The following is a 17,727-nucleotide window of genomic DNA, read 5'->3' on the forward strand; positions in this document are numbered from 1 at the left end:
AGGAGGAGGAGGAAGGGGAGGAGGAGGAGAAGGGCAGGAAGAGGAAGAAGGATTAAGGAATTTAGAGGAAGCAAAGTAGAGTGGAATTTCTGACTCTAATAATGTATCATAGAGATTTATATTTCACTTATACCAACATCTTTACTATCTTGGATATCACATTTGATCATCAAATTACCAACAGTCTCCTACAATACAGTGTAATAAATTCACAGTCAGAACTTCAGTATGCCTCAAACTGTGACGGGATAGATGAATCCATAGGCACCGCATAATACAAGCTATCAACTGAAAATAGATGAACAGATGAATGCAAATACCTCCAAGCAAGAAGTATCCAGAAAAGGTATTCCTGAAAGTGACAGCCATGCTTTCGATGGCAGAAAGCCACTGGGACAAAGTTGTGCATACATAATTAAACAGGAAGATCTGCTGCTTGTTTTTGTTTTCAAGTGCAAGTTCTATTTTATCAGAGCATTTTAACAATGTAGAGTGCATGGAATTATCATAGTAAAAACAAAATACTGTGGCCGTTTATAGAAATTAGTAAGTAAGAATAACACATTTATAAAGTATTCTGACAGTTATCTTGTTAAACTTGACATTTTAGGGATTATACCCAAGAAATGAAAATAAAGCCAACTTCTAGTGCACCTTGACCTTCTCTATTTAGATTAGTTTCAATGAAAGCCTAAGAACTGTTTTGGTACTCAATGCTATAAAACTGACCAAGACCTCGAAACATTAGATATAATCCATCATGCAATTATGCTTCTCGTTTCCAGCCATCACACCAAGTTATTTTTCCCCCTACCTCAGCCTTCAAACCAATTTTGTGTCATTCCTCATGGAAATGTGTTTGCAACGAAGATGCACATACAAACAACAGTCAGCTGTACTGCTAACATCTGTTTTACAAAGAAAAACATGGGTATGTGTATGGCATCACATATTTGCTATTCTTTCTTGCCAGAGATACAAAATTCTCCCCTGTCTGGATGCTACTTAGCAGATGCAAGGCACCATTTGTTGTTAAACTCAGTAATTTCAATTATTTTCTCAAACCCTGACTTTGGGAAGAAGTACTTATTAATCAGCATTTCTCCTGTCTTCGACAAAGATGCGTTCACCTAGAAACCAGAAAGATTGACCTCAAAGTTATCAAAGAATCTACTGACGACTAAATGCAAAAGGAAACATTTTCGCAAGACAGAGTTCTATTTTTATGGTAAAGAAAATTTCATTAGAGCATCACCATTAGCTGGGTGGCTAGGACACAGAAGAGGCTCACTCCACTTGACAAAGATCCTGTTTGAGGCAGAGGTGTGGAGGCTTTGTTTAGGTTGTACAGATAGGGACATTGGACGTTTTACCCATGTTGGAAAAAAGAGCACATAATGAAATGTTGATAGCCAGAACCCTTGAGGAAATCATCTGAACATATATCTCACCTAAGAAAGTATCATCACTTCCGTACCAAAGCTCTGTGATTCTACATGACACAGGTCATGGTAACACGGCAGAAATCTTTTCCTCAAATAATGTCTTATCTGTAACCTGGAACTTAACTGTCCTGGAAAAGAGAAAACAGAGCCCTTCTGGTCAAATAAGAGACTGGAGGAAGGAGGGAGGAATGTCTTCCTCTCTGTGTGGGGGTACTAAGGGATCCTCCCTACTCATCTGCCATCAGGGTTTGCCTAGAGTTCTGAACATGGCCAGCCAGCTCCCAGCAGAACTTTTCTGGCAAAAAGCAGCCAAGGTGAGAAGTTTTTCTCTGTCAATTTTCTTCTCAAGGATATGGAAATTGTTCATTGGGATTACTCTTCTTTCCCTTCACATTTCTGGGGAGACAAATAACTAAATTTCAAATTCGCAGGAAAAATGTCTTAAAAGTCAAGAATCTAGCAAAAAAGAACAGCAGTGCTGACACTCAAGAGGGGAGAACTATAATATGTAACTTAACACAGGAGTAATATATTCTGGGATTGTAAGAGAAGTGGTCAGGCACATATCTGATCTTATCAGAAATAATTAGCACATTTGTTTTCTCCGCACCTAGTCTCCAATCAATTCTATTGATGATATCCTTTGGAAATGTATTTCATTTCATACTAAAACACAGAGGTCAAACACTTAAATTTTTACACCTGGCTAAAAATCTCTAGCATGCTGACTAAACTTTCTAGTTGGTCAGAAGTCAGAGGCAGAGCTCTATAGCCTTCACCTTCAAATACCCTCTAACCAGCCTTGCTTTCTCACACAAGCAGCATGGACAAAGCCGGGTGGGCAGTCAGCACCAAAAGTCGGGTGTGTTACCCCACCATTCAGGGGACATCGGCAGGACGATGCTCTGACCTCACAGCCAAGTCTCACTTAAGTAGGAAAAAAGGTGCAGAAAGTTATGACAAGGTCTAATCGCAACTGAAACAGAATTCATAAAGGCAGGGCTTTGTGAAGCAAAGCCGATTGCTTTCACGGGTACTATCTGGGGGAGTAACAGCAGTAAGTTATGACCACGAGTCTCAGCAAAGGTGTGCAACTTGGGATCAGGTCGCTATCTTCTGTGACCTCCGTACAGTATAGTCAATTTATGTGATTTATTACAGCCTTGCCTTCTAGACGGCGAATGACAACCACGGAGGGGCACTCAGATGCTGAGTGTGATAAATGTAAAAATAACATGGCTGGGGGAACCTTGAAAGCAAAGACAAGTTAGAAGCTTTTTGCCTTTTCTGTTTAGAAAGAGTTTTGATCAAAATTTAAAATCGGTCTTACCAAATGTATGCTTCATGTTTTATATGTGGAACCAGCTGGCCCCTGGGACTCACGGTCAGGGTCCGCAATGGGGGTGGTAAGGGGTGTGTAGACGGGGGACAGAGGTGGGTACAAACTCGGACCCCTAAGTGACCTCGAAAGTGAGCAGATTCCAATGTTTGTTCTATTCAAACTAACACGGTCACTAGTTTGTAGAGTAAACTAGATTCTAGTTTGTCCCTAGGATCTCACTAGTCTAAATATTCTACGTGACCGTGACTTTATAATTAAAGAATCGCAAAATGCGGTTTCAAGAAATAGCCCCGCGGCACGGTTTACTTACGTAAGAAAGGAATACATTTTCATTCCTCTATCCCTACATCTCCACCTCCACCATTTCTTGGTGTACAAAGAAGTGGGGACCATGGCTGGATGGGGCTGTGTGTTCAGGGATGGAATGCCAGTGTCTGAAGAGCCTAACGCAGAAGGAGCCAGTGTAGTCTTTCAACAGCATGGTGCCCCCAAAGACCACGTGACACCCATTTTGCACACCCTTCACCTGTTTGCAAGGGAGTTGTCTCCGAAGGTCAAACAGGGCTTGACTGCGTTGTGGGCAAGTGTAATGGGACACTCTCGTTGGCAATTTTAGCCCCCACGCAAAGGGAAGCAGGTGAAACCAGGGGAGAGGGAATAAAATCTGTGCCTGAAGACACTTGCTGCTTTTGACACATGTTCTCATCACTTTGCTTAAGTGGCTGACAGTACCCACTATCAGCTTAACACACTTCCCACTAGCAGAACTACCTATCCCAAGCCCTGGAGTATTAAATAACAGCTTTGGAGACATGGCATGCAACGGTCACGGCCAAGGCTGCAAGGTTCCTCAGATGTGAATGGTGTGAAAGAACAAAGAAACTGTGATTTCTAAAAACAGGATGGGCTGTCACAGCCTTGTGTGCCTGTGTAGAACATACAAAGCACATGGCTCCTTTCAAGTCACCTGGGATGTGAAACAGCTAGATGATGAACCTCGGAAGCAAGCCTTTATCCACTTACTGAGAACCTACTGCACTGTTCTAGATGCTTGGGATAATGGAGGGACAACCAAGACCCTCGCCCTCATGGAGCCTACAGTCTACCAGAGGGAAAGATGATAAAATATCAACATGGTAAGTAAGTGCTTTGTGAAAGCAGAGGGGCATGTCGCCACGTAAAGTAAGGAGAGCAGAGCCAGCCTCCGTGAGATTTGAGCCAAGAGCTGACGGTAGGTCACCCAAGAGCTGCCCAAGCGGAGGGAAGGAAGCAGAGTCCTGAGGTAGCAGGAGGAAGGCCAGGGTACCAGAAGGCATGCTATCCCTCTCAAATCTAGATGCCGATTTTCATCACTACTTTCTGGCACAAAACAGGGATGCAATTCGTGGTGAATGAATGACTCGAAGTCCAATCAACACAACAATGTGCAATTCACACATTTAATTCAATCCACGGGTTGGGCTTCCTCAGACACTGTACGCAAAATGTACTGGTGGAAGGTTTATCGGATTTTCAAAGGAATTTCAAAAACTAACCTTCACACCTTTATTTCCAGGAACATTCACGGAAAGTGGAAAAGTGGGTTCTATTATGTAAGAAGGAATCCCTCACACAAAGTCTACTTTTGGCCAAAGCTCAATGACAACTTTCTTTTAAGAAGAGACAGGGGGGGGTGCCTGGGTGGCGCAGTCGGTTAAGCGTCCGACTTCAGCCAGGTCACCATCTTGCGGTCCATGAGTTCGAGCCCCGCGGCGGGCTCTGGGCTAATGGCTCAGAGCCTGGAGCCTGTTTCCGATTCTGTGTCTCCCTCTCTCTCTGCCCCTCCCCCGTTCATGCACTGTCTCTCTCTGTCCCAAAAATAAATAAACGTTGAAAAAAAAATTAAAAAAAAAAGAAGAGACAGGGCACCTGGGTGGTGGCTCAGTCAGTTAGGCATCCAACTCTTAATCTCGACTCAAGTCATGGGATCAAGCTCTGACTGGACAGCACAGAGCTCTCTTGGGATTTTCTCTCTCTCTGTCCCTTCTTCACTTGCATGCACAAGCTCGCTCACACTCTCCCTCTCAAAATAAACTTTAAAAAAAATTTTTAAAGGGTGCCAGGGTGGCTCAGTCAGTAAGCATCCAACTTCAGCTAAGGTCATCATCTCAGGGTTTGTGGGTTCGAGCCCCACATTGGGTTCTATGCTGACAGCTCAGAGCCTGGAGTCTGCTTCAGGTTCTGTGACTCCCTCTCTCTCTGCTCCTCCCCTGCTTGCACTCTCTCTCTCTCTCTCTCTCACCCCCCAAAAAGAAAAAGAAAAAGAAAGAAATAAAAATAAAAATAAAAATAAACATTAAAAAAATAAAAGGAGAGTACGTTGCAAGAGCAGGAGACAAGAACCACACAATTAGTAGGCAGGCAGGCGTGAGCACCTTCTATCTATCCCATTCCCATTACAGGGTGTGCCAACTCCCCACGGCACACTATCTCAACAGGAGGACCGCATTTGATCCTTAGACCTCAGGGGTAACCTTCAAAATAAAATAAAGACAGTCAAACACGAAAAACAGGTTAAATCAAGTTAGGAGAGGGGAATAAAAGGAAAAAAGGGCTAAAGAATTCAGTGACAGCAAGAAAAGAACTATCCTCTCTGTCTGTCCCACAATCTGTCACTGCAGAGCCTTCCAAGTAAACATACACGTGGGCAAAAAGAAAGTGAATCCCATAGTTGTCCTTACAACTACTTTCCTTGTCAATGTGACATGCAACTACTAGGAGCTACTGAATTCTTACTTCATAGCAGTCATAGATATGTAAATGAGACTAGAAGGTTACATTTCTGGAGAATCTACAGTTTAGTACCAAAGCCCTCTCACCATCTCCCATTTCAACTGCCTATTCAATCTTTCAGTTACTCCTAATGACTCATTTATATTTAGGCCAGCTCTTTCTAATATCTGAATGCACAATGTCACGGTTTCTTTCTTAAATTCTGCTGAAAATTTCATTTAGTCCACTTTCCATGTAGTAAAAAGAAAAAAGGAAAAAGCTGTTAAAAATCTCTACTGTCACCGCATCAGATGAGAAAGCAAGCATTATAAAATAGGTTCGGACTTTAAAAAGAGAAAATCACTTTGCTTATAATGAAAAGTTATACCTAATGGCAGTTTTCAAATGCAATTTTGCTTAGAAATTACTTTTACAGAATCTTGTGTCACTAATCTCAACAGGGTATCCCTTTTTCCACCTTTTATCTTCTCTGGTAATCCCACACAGATACTTGTAGGATTCTGTAATCTTTTGTATTCTGGGACAAATTAAGTAATTTTTCCTTTTGAATTTTTTTTAACTCAAAACATAAACAAATTAAAAATAGGTAGTTTGGTGGTGGGGGGGGCCCAACTGCATGTATACTTCCTATCTGCTAAATGAAACACAATGATTGACAAAACCATATATACATATGCAGAGTCAGTGTTTTATGTTTTTGTTGCACAAAAAATTAACTTTTGCTTCGGAACTGTACAGTAGAAGACACTATCTGGACATGATTTATAAAGTACGGTATAATGTTCATCAAACAAGTATCCCTGTTGGGTCGGGCAGGGGAGGAAAGAGCACATCCCTTCAGGTATCTCTAGGCCGTTACCCTTGACTTTTAAAAATATTCCCTATCCTATTGCTACCCATTGCTAAAAAGCAGCTATTTATCCTTGCATTCTACTCCTTTATTCTTGTTACCTCATTCATATGTGCTAGAATAAGCCAACGTTCAAGAAGGCATGATTGTATCAGAATCCCTTCCAGAAAGACACTGTAATGCCACAGGCAGTTTTACTCAACATGCAACCACGGCAAATGGGCCCACCTGTTTGAAACATACCTTGCCAAACCTTTCTCAGTCTGAGAAAAAAAAAAAAAAAAATTTATGTAGGGGAAAGAAAAAAAAAAAAGAAAGAACAAAAAGCTTGAAATTTACCGATGAAGAAATGAGTATTTAACAAAGGTGGTAACAGCAAAACGGAGCAAAGGGCTGGTCTTTGTGTGAAAACGAACAGAAGAAAAATCTTAAACGACCAGCTGTGCACAAAGCTAGAATGTGGACCATCTCCAGGATCAAGGAGTGGTTTTTGAATCAAGGTGGTTTCCATTTAAGAAAAGTATTCAGTAAGTTTTTTCTTCTCATGAGGGCCAAGCACCGTAGAGGCATTAATGCTACAAATGACATTGCTGATGAAGGAAGGGAACTCCCTCTACACCTAGACTGAGTACAGGATTAGGTTTCAGCTGCAGCCACAGTGTTTCTGGAGAGGAAACCCAGAGGTAGATACCAGGTTATAAAAACAATGGTTTCTTCTCTCCTGAGTTCTGGGGTCACTTTATTACTTTCTACATTTCTCCATACCAATCAAATTAACGTTACATCTACTGACGTTAGACTTACCCTCTTCTTTCCTTAAAGGATTATTTATATGTATTACGAGCAATTGAAGAATAAGGATGCAAGAGATGTTTAATTCAATGGCAACTATAAAAACAGGGTTTCAAGGCAGTGACCAAGTTCTCATACACCATCTCCGTCTTTTGACAACTCCCTACCCCACAAACACAAATTTCCAGTCTTGTAATGGTTGACCCAGTTTTTATGTACCATATATAAATTGAGGTAAGGCTGTCAAAGTAAGTTTCTGCTGAGAGCACACTACAGTCTGACGCAAATCGTAGGCTTTTCCTTAAAAAAAAAAGGGGGGGGGAGGGGGAGCGGGGGTGCACCACGAAGCAATCGCTCATTAACACTGACCTTGTTGTTGCTCACTGTCTGCTTCAGCTTTTGAAGAACCTGGTGCAACAGGAAGGGGTCGAGGTGGTCGGGGCTTTGGTGTGGGAGGCGAGATTTTTTTCCTTCCAATATATTCAACGTAAGTTCCTGGAAAGTCCCCTCTTTCCCCCGTGGTTTCATTATAACCATTTAACCAGCCAATTTCTTCAGGCCTGGCTTCCTGTCCGTCACTGAATCCAAGAGCTACTAAAGACCCTTTATTCACAGTCAATACATCGCCCAAGTGCAAGTCAATATCTTCTTCTCGTTCCTTTTTGTAATCATACAGCGCCCGGTACTGGTAGCCCTCGGCACTCATGGTTGCAAACCTGTCACGTTACACACTGCAGTCTGATTTTACGTTTCTATGGAAAGCGAATTCAGAGAGTATGTTAAGATTCCTAATATGTGTCCAGCAGAGGACAAAGGACAACTCTCCAAAGGTTTAAAAGGAGAGGTGACTGGATGTCCGGCTGTCCATCTGTCCTCCATCAATGGTGTGACTGAAGACAGAGTGCCACTTCCTCTGCGGCCCGCAGTCCTCCCACTGGCTTCCTTTTCAGCAACTCATCAACGCTTGGCCTCCAGGCTGACTCTCACAGCGAGGCCCAATCCTTTCTGACACTCTTGTCACACTGTCCATCTGGCGTCTGATTTTACTGTTGCACTCCACACGCGAGCTTCACCTAGCAAAGGAAAAACAAGGCTTATGAATGAACATCACACTTTGCCATCTGTGTGAATTTGAATTTCTACTTCCATTCAACAAGTATTTAATCAATTTGGCATACATGCACAGGCCGTTGTGCTATTGCTCAACATGATACATACAACAAAGATTAGTAAGAACACCAGGCAGGGGTGGGAGGTGTGCTGGCATGTGGCAGCGTCTCAGAGATAAGAAGGGTAAACAAGGAACCATAACACTAGGTCAGTACCCTAAGACAGGCAGAGACTAAGTGCTATTGGGTTTGATGAGGGAGGGACCACATCCAACTGCAGGGATCTGAAGACAGAATGGAATGTGTAGCATGATCTTACGTACAGATGTGACTAAGCAAATGTCATATTCTGGGAAGAGCTAGAACAGGCAGTCCAATCCATCTGAAGCCAAAGAGGGAACACTGGATCTGGATTAGGAAGATAGGTAGGGGTTATATGACATGATGCATGCCTGCACTGAGTTTGTGAGTCATGTGGTCCAATTTAGGACGCCACTGAAAATGCGTGGAGAGAGGGGAGCAGCAAGGTCAGAGATGCACTTAAAGAATCTCAATCTAGTAACAGCGACTAGGACAGATTGGCATAGGGATAGAAGAGGTGAGGAAAGGTGTCAACCGTGTTCTGCAGTGGTCTGGGCAAAAGGGTCCTGAGGGCATGAACCAAGGTGGCAGCAGAAGGTATGGAAAGGAGAAGAATGAAATAACAGACGCTGCCGAAGAAGCCTGAGTGGATGCGGCGATGCTCAAATGTGGGTCAGGACAGCAGCAAAAGGCCTGAACCTGAGTTCGTTAAAAGAATTTAGCCACGGGTATCAGGCAAAGGGAAGCCAAGAGGACTGACAGGCTTACAGATGCAAGGACGGTGGGAGGCAGGGGAAAACCTGGTCTGGGACTCTAAGACAGGGAACATGCTACAGATCTGGTGATCAGCTGCAAATAAGGCAAGCCTGAACTCAGTGGAATGGAGGAACTCACAAGGAAAAATATTAAAGGTTAAAAAATGATGCAAGGATCAAACACTGGGGTTTGCTGAACACACCTGAAAAGGCAAAGTCAAGCTTTGGACACAAACCCTATGTGCGGGAAATAATAAATTAGACGGTTTTGGTGGGAAAAGCGAATCCCTGAGACCAAATCCCACAGGGGCCTCCAGCAGGGAGGAAAGTGAGGCAAGGCCAGGTAACCTGGGCTCTGCCCATCACCGCATCATCACTGGCTTTTGAGAAAGCAGACCCCAGTCTAGAGGTATTGAGGATACTAACTAGAATTTGAGGAGTTAAGGAACTGAAGAGAAAGCAGAGATGCTTGTGGGAGATCACCCTGGAAAGACAGCCCCAGTGTCGGGGAAAACGAGCAGTTGCAAGCTTTTCTCTTTTTTTTAACATAGTGGAGGCAGAGGGATTCCAGACTCTCGAGAGGGAAAGTCAGCAAGAGGCCTGCCTGCCAATAGAACAGGGTGTCCATGTACACGCTTTGCACCCTAGTTGTTTCTCAATGCTATCTTTATTACAAAGAGTAAAAGCAACCTAAAGGTTTCAGTTAAGCTGGCCAAGTCACAAAGCCATCCGCGACAGCCACAGAATATCAGTGTTCTATATCAAAGACAGCTTGATACGTTTTAACGAGTGGGGCCACTTTAGATGTTTAGTATTAAAGGAACTCATCGGCGTATGCATCTTAAGAAGTAAGATCTAATCGCAGACAGTAATGTTGGCATTCAGAAGCATAAAGCATTCAACTTTACACGGTTATAGAGCCTCTTAGCCATAGTACAATAACACTCTTAGGAGAGTTAAAATTAAAAGAACTAAAAAACAAACACTGGAAACCTTTGCAGAGTAAGAATATTAATTTGAGATAGATATTCTACTTTGTGTTTCAGTCATCGGATTAAAAAAAATTAAAGCAACCAGCAGGGTGTAGGAGAAAAATAAACTATATTATGTTTGAAGACAACCTCTCCTTTTGATAGATCCAGGATCAAATTAAATATTCACTGCAGAAATTCACACAAAAATGTAGAACTAGCAAATTTCGTTTTTAGTACTAATGTACTCTGTACAAATGAGACACAGAACTCTAAAGAACATGAAAATTTACATATCCCTAAATGCCTGGAAACCAGGCAACATGCCTAAGAATAATTTAATTCCTCCAAATCTGCCTTGAAATTTTTGTTAGCTTTTCCTGGCAATGTAGGTCTTTATGGAAAGAAAAAAAAAAAAAAACATCTTCAACTAGTAGGTTGGAGAGATCTTCCCACCAGCTGCTGCCTATGGCTTCCTCTATTTCAACAACCCAGTGGGCCAGTTTGGTGAGATTCTTCACAGAATGGCGAGTATTTTATGCTCCCTCTCTTCCTCCCTTTCTCTCTCCCTCCCACCCTGTCTCTCTTAATCACTCTCTCCCCCACACAGCCCTCTGCAGCCACCAGGCCCCCCATCACAGCACACCTCTGTAGATATGCATGTTCCTCAACAGCGGAGGCCACACTAAGAGGCTCCACGTGTGGTCAAGGTTTTGCAAACCTGAAAATTATACTAATGTTGGCCTGAGGCTAAATCTGTGCAAAGAGGAAAAAAACCCTGAGGAACTTGATGACCTCAAGAAGGCCAGACCTGAGAGTTAGCAATTCCCACCCAGGTGCCAGAGACCCATATATCTCTACAAATTCCCGTCCCTCAATGTTTGTAAGGAGAACCTGACTTTCCCTGTTAGAAGAATCCTGCGCAGAATTCTGGGCTCTCATTGGATTTAAAAAACAAAAACAAAAACAAAAACAAAACAAAACAAAAAAGCCACATCTTCTATGACGCTAAGATTATAAGAACACACCATTCCTGTCTTCTGGGACTCAACAATGCCAAGGGCACGAAGATCAATCAAAACAATTCAAGGTTGGCCAAGATTCAGTGCCAACAAAGTGGTTGGAGAGCAACCTTGTAAGAGAAGAGGGAGAGCTGATTAGTCATGTGGGTGGGGACTGGATAGTGTCCTGTCCCTATCCTGTCTTGGCCAGGGAGAAGAGGCAGGCTCTTCTACCCTGCTGCACAATACACAATTTCTCCCGATGGCCATCCCATTTCAATGACGGTCACTGTCATATTGGTCATCACGGGCATCATCTAACACTACTGGAAGCTGTATGTATGCTAATCTATCCAATCTTTTTCCTCTTCCTCCTTATCTAATACTTACTGGGAGCTCTGTGTGTATTAACTCATTCAATCAGAATCATCTAACGCTTAATGGGATCTATACGCGCCCCAGCATGTTGGATCAATACTCAGCATAACCCTGAGGCAGCACTATCAATGTTCTCATTTTGCAGAGGAGGATACTGAGATAACAAAGAATTTAGTACCTTGGCCATGGTAACACTGATCAACTGATGCGAGGAATCACAAGTCACCTTCAAGTACTTTAGCTCCAGGTCTACCACTTTTAACACCACGAAAACCTACTGCCCAAATTCAACTTGCTTTGATGACAAAAGACAGCCCTGGTGGGTCCATTGGGTTAATGATGCAGATTCCTTGCCTGCATACTCTGGCCCCCCAGATTAACCTTGAATGTCTGCTTTCTATTTACTCTCTGTGACAGTGGCCCTACTGATAGTGTCTGTGGCTCTTTCACAAACACACCTGCCAAGAAAAGCCACTACAACCTGGCAGCAGTCCCATCAAGTTCAGGACCCAGTATCTTAGACAATGCAAATTTTCTTCCAAAGAGACTTCAGTAAAATGCATCCTTGCCAAAGAAGTCTATAAACTATGAATAAAAGAATACTGGGCACATCACTTCTGGAAGGCTGCCCACTTCTGGAATCCTGCCCACTTTTGCTCTAAGAGCTTCAACTACTGCCACCTGTACCCCTCTTGGCATCTATGTCCCCTACCGCTGTCCCAGGCCCCTGACTACACAATTTCTAACAACTCAGCTCCTCCTGAGGGGGGATATGGGAAACATTAAACCACAGTCACAAGAGCTATCATATCTTGACAACTGGCAAGTGTTTTGTTTTTCGTTTTTCCCTTACCCTCAAATTCTCCCCAGGACTGCAGAAAACTCGGCAGCCTGAGGCACCGGCATTGCCTGTGTAACATAACCCTCCTAAGATCAATTTGGAGCCCAAACTATCCAGATTGACCAGATACATGTTGCCAAGATTCACAAGATTATGGCTCTAATCTCCTTGGCTATGTTCACCTGTCCAATAAACTATTTCCACCTAGGCCCAACATAATTGTTAACACAGTAAAGGTTTTATATGTGAAAAATATCTAGCATCCATAAATTAACGTTTTCAAATAAGTAATGCAGTTTTCTAATCTGGGCTCTAAGCTACTGCACATGTAAATTACTGTAACAGGTATAAAGAAATCCCATCAACCAATAACAAGCTTACTCACATAACATCACATATAATGGTTCAAAATTTCTTTAACAGTAATTATTGTGCTCCAGTCTTCCAATTTTTCAAAGACTGCCTGTCACACCATTTATCAGAAGTGTATTTTCTCTCTTTGCTAAGATACTGATCTATTCTTATTCTGGGCCTCAAAATAAAGTTGTGTCTGATGTCCGACAATCAGCAATCCATGACTTCTTAATGTTCAAATACCTCAAAGTAAATTTTCTTTTTTTTTTTTTTAATTTTTTTTTTCAACGTTTTTATTTATTTATGGGACAGACAGAGACAGAGCATGAACAGGGGAGGGGCAGAGAGAGAGGGAGACACAGAATCGGAAACAGGCTCCAGGCTCCGAGCCATCAGCCCAGAGCCTGACGCGGGGCTCGAACTCACGGACCGCGAGATCGTGACCTGGCTGAAGTCGGACGCTTAACCGACTGCGCCACCCAGGCGCCCCAAAATTTTCAATTTAACACTCTAACCTGCAGGCATTCTGGCAGAGAACCAAACAAAAGTCTTTGCAAAGTGCTCTGACTTTGTGTTGACTTACTTCCCTTTTACAAAGGACAAGGATTTAGCAAACTTAATGGGAGGAAGGAATGTAAGATATATTAAAATCACTTCAAATAAATCAAGAATATACTCTAATCATACAATTCTATCCTGTGGTTAAATTAGCAGTCCGGCACTGGGTCCCAGCACACATTGGATGTTCGACTCAGATGCAAAGGCCATGGAGTGTTCACGGACCCCGACCCCCACGCCCCTACATTCCATTTCTCTGTCCTCCTGGTGCTAGGTCTGAGTCTAGGGCAAGCTCCCAACCTAAATTAAGAAATTATTTAAAAAGCTTTCCACCTTTCAAGTATAGTGTTCTGGAAATCATAAAAATCAAAGTCAGAGCAAAGTTAAATTGAACCTAAATCAATAGTCATCAAACACCCCCATTCATTTTCAAACCAACCAGAACGTGCTGATGATTGCAACCCTCGGGGCTGAGTCCCTACTGTGGGCAAGCAGAGTGTTTAGATGAAGACTCCTGCCTGCAAGCCCGTTTGGCACCCCAGGAGCAGTGAGGCTAGGAAGGGTACAGGACAGTACAGGGGTACTAGGTGAAATAACCAGGAGGCAGGACTCTGCAGAAAACCAAGTGATGACACAGAGCCGGAGCACCTGAGGAGGGGCAGAGAACAGAGACCCAGGTCCAGCTGGAGTCATCACCAGGAGGCTGGCAGAAAGATGCCGATGCTCCTCCAGCAGCTTCTGAGGGGCCTCAGAAACATATGCCATCACCCGGGAAAGGCCAGGGGGGTGACTATTCTGGTTCTCTGCCTCATCACGGTGAACAGGTACTGAGGAAAAGGCCATGGAACGAAGAGGACTAAGGAAGATGATCTGAACTGGCTCCTCTTGTGAAAATGCAGCGCTATTTTGCAAAAGTCTTAGCAAGAAGATTAGTATAAGCACTGAGCTTCAGACGCGGGCAGCTGTCCCCATCACTGTCTGGATTTTTAACCTTGGGCAAGTTACTCAGATCTCTCCGTGGCACAATTTTATCATCTATGAGGCAGATACAATAAGCAAACCTGCACCTTACAGGGTTACTAGGACGATTAAATGAAATTACATCTATAAAGTGCTAAGCTCTGTGCTGGATAATTAGAGTTTAATACAATTAATACCAACGTAGTGTTTACTATGGATCAGGCACAGCTCTTAAGAGTTTCGTATATACCAACTCATTTAACCCTTACAACTTCCTAGATACAATTTGTATCCCCATTTTACTGATGAGAAAACAAGCACAGAAAACTTAGATAATTTGCCTGACGTTACATAGCTAGTAAATTGTGGCTATGTTATCACTGATATCATTATTATTATGGCTACTAGTATTCAACATCCCTTACTTCCAATTATACACTTCCTACCTGAAAGAGGAAAATTTGCTAGGAATTTGTGTGTGTGTGTGTGTGTGTGTGTGTGTGTGTGTGTGTGTTGCCCCTAAAAGCTTGCAAACCCTTGTAAATGCATCCTGAAGTTAGCCAAAATAAAAGTCTGCTGTCTCCTTAACTTCTTTTCAGACAGACACATAAAGGCAGCAGGTGGACTTTGCCCACCTAGTTCTCTCCCCGCCTGAGGGAGAGGGTGGTTCTGGAGAGACCAGGGAGGGGCCAAGACTTCTCCAACAGGATATGGTGATCTAGCTGCCCTCAAAGAGAAAAGATGACAGGCACTAACACAGTCCTCCAGGGACTAAAGGGAGCTTCGTCCTTAGGTTGCAGCCCTCGCTCCTCCCAGGGTCTGGACCACCGGGGTCCAGCCAGGGAGGGGAGGGGCAAGGCATGCCTGTCCAGGGACCTTGCTTTATTAACTCACTCTGCACAGTGCTGGAGTCTTCTCACACTTTGCCCAAATTCCTGTGATTTCAGTACTTTCTGGGGTGATCCTTAATGTGAAAAGTATTTTCACTACAGATGCCTGTGGGTATGTATTTTATTTACTTTAAGGAGGACAGTGCTGGGAAGATAAAATCTCCAAAGATGTTTTTATAGCAGGATTTTTTTCTTCAGCAAAAGCTATGCTAAGTTCATTGTACCCTTTCAAAACAAAACAAAACAAAAAAAAAAAAAACAAAACAAAAACCCTAACATAAGCCAAAGAGACAAGTTTATGAGTAATTATGTAGTCTATTTTTCAGCTCATTTGGCATAATGTACATGAAATGGCCTTTAATTGCCATTCTTTTAGGCAAGTAATTCCAATAAGAGCGTTGGCAGAAGCGTAACAAGAAATCACATTAGGATATAGGTAGAAGAGACAGAGAAAAAAAGCAATAAATAATACCGGTATTTTAAAAATTACTTACAACCTAAGTCTTTTATTAATAGTTGTTACACAATTTATATTGTGCCTTCTAAGGCAAAAAGCTAAATTGATAAGCCATTCCCTCCACTGATAAGCAACCTCATTTTCTAACAGCTTTACTAAGAGGCTCCATTCTCTTGCCTTCTCGGGCAAATCCCTGTGTCCTCCAAAACAGGGAGACCTGCGGGGAGCCTATTTAAAATGTATAACGTACAGAAAAAAACACTTCTCATTTTCTTCTGCATGGTGTATGCCCCACAGGTGAGAGAATTAAAAGCAAAACTCTAAATGCAACCATTATCTCAGCTTTCTATGATCTAACCTAACCATTAAATCACTTTCTTTGAATCTGCTCCTTCACCATCGCTTCATGCAATAAAATGCATTTTGAAAATCACAAAATGCAAACACAATAAAAGGTGAACTGAAATTGTTCCCGTTTTAATGAGCATATGGACAATCTTTCAGAGTGGATGCCTTTTTAGAACCTGATCATGAACTATCTAAGAAAAAAAGGAGATTTTGACGAACACACTAATTTAAAAATCACACGGCATTCACGGAAGAATTTAATTAAAGGTATGGTCACACCTTTAACAACACAAGATTTGGGTAGGTAGGTGGTGTATCTTTGCATTGAAGATACAAAACCCTTCAGAAATCAGCTTAGATACAATTGGCATTTCCAGAAGATAAACGCATACTACCAGAATCACTACCAACAACCAAAATATGTGGTAACTGTAACTTATTGTACCACTTCATTCCTCCAAACCAACTTTATGCTGTGGGGATTTCCTGATCTTGATAAATTAAACAAAAAATAGCTAAGAAAAGACAATATAATTAACCAATGGGAAGGGAAGTGCTTTTTCACACTATCAGCATCATATGTGAGAAAAGACACAGTGATAACATCATTTTACAAAAGCAGATAAAACAGCAGATAGCCAGTATGCACCAGAGTTCTGTTATGCAACTGACAAGAACAGGTCCCAAAACAAGATGGAAGTTAGAAAGCAAATGCACATAGCACTTTGAAAGCCAGTTTGAGATACACAAAACTTCCTTCCAATCATAAAAACCCGTACATTGTTATGGAAAAGTATGACTATCTACTACCTGCCTACAACTAGCATATAAAAGCTGAAGAGGCCAGCAGTGACATAACCCAACAATTCTGTAAGGCAGGTAGGTCTCCTCCACTGACCTTTCCAGTTTAAACCTTGATTCTGAACCAAACACACCTTCTAGAACTTTACAGGGACCCCCCCCCCCAAAAAAAGAATTACTCTTAAGGTATTTTCTTTGTAACAACCAAAAAACACTTGCTTCCCAAAGTTTAAGCAACTTTTGTTTCTAAGAAGCTATCCTCTGAGTTTTAACTGTTAATTTCAAGAAAGGTGAACTGTATTAAGGAACTGTGGGGGGGGGGGTGCTTTTATTTTTCTTTTTTAAGATTAATATTTGCGGCCTTCTGTGCAGAATTCCCCAAATTCCCAATTATTTGCACCCTGAAGATCCTTTATTCTGAGAGCATACCTCAGAAATAAACATGTCTACTCCGATCTTTTGTAGCTTACCTACCCATCTTTAAAGTGGAAAACGCAACCCAAGCTAATGAAACATTAAAATGCAATTCCACATAAATGCCTAGGTCAATAAGCTTGGTGAATGTCCCGCCTAACAACTAAAACTTGAACCTCCTTACGCTGAAATGACAATCTTAGGCTGCACTCAAAACCCGGAACTGTTTTATCCAGTCGTACTTCGCACTGAATGACAAAGAGAAAAAGAACAGAACAGGAAAAGAAAAAAAGAAAAAAACCAACCCCGTACCGCTTCCAAAGTCAACCCTCCCCCCCCCCCCAATAAAGAGTAAACTCATACTCAGACACCAACAGTGCTGCAGCTCCACCAGGGATTAACGGTGGAAGGGAGACCTTTTCCATGTTAACAGCACTCAGGGAAGCCTAAGAATTTCCCCAAATCCAGTTCACACACATTCTGCATTCAACATGTAACAGCCATTCCACTCACACCCTTCTAGTTCATGCTCCAATTCAGGTTACCAAAGTATGTATCGGTACTGGAGTGCCTGGCCTGAGCTTTCCAGTTCTCTTTGTCTTGCGATC

At 42.4% G+C, this 17,727-nt stretch overlaps 1 protein-coding gene across 2 annotated transcripts in view; it reads right to left on the reverse strand.

Annotated features, from left to right (window-relative positions):
- PIK3R1 (phosphoinositide-3-kinase regulatory subunit 1) overlaps window positions 1–17,727 on the reverse strand; it is a 92,299-nt gene that overhangs the window by 73,643 nt on the left and 929 nt on the right. For both annotated transcript variants that reach the window (XM_040451638.1, XM_040451636.1), the window contains exon 2: window positions 7,571–8,274. In XM_040451638.1, coding sequence (XP_040307572.1) covers window positions 7,571–7,907 — 337 coding nt within the window. In that variant the 5' untranslated portion in view covers window positions 7,908–8,274. The remainder of the gene's footprint in view (window positions 1–7,570; window positions 8,275–17,727) is intronic.

The sequence above is a fragment of the Herpailurus yagouaroundi genome, unplaced genomic scaffold (genome assembly GCF_014898765.1).
Source record: "Herpailurus yagouaroundi ecotype Mexico unplaced genomic scaffold, PumYag 29, whole genome shotgun sequence".
Lineage (NCBI taxonomy): Eukaryota > Metazoa > Chordata > Mammalia > Carnivora > Felidae > Herpailurus > Herpailurus yagouaroundi.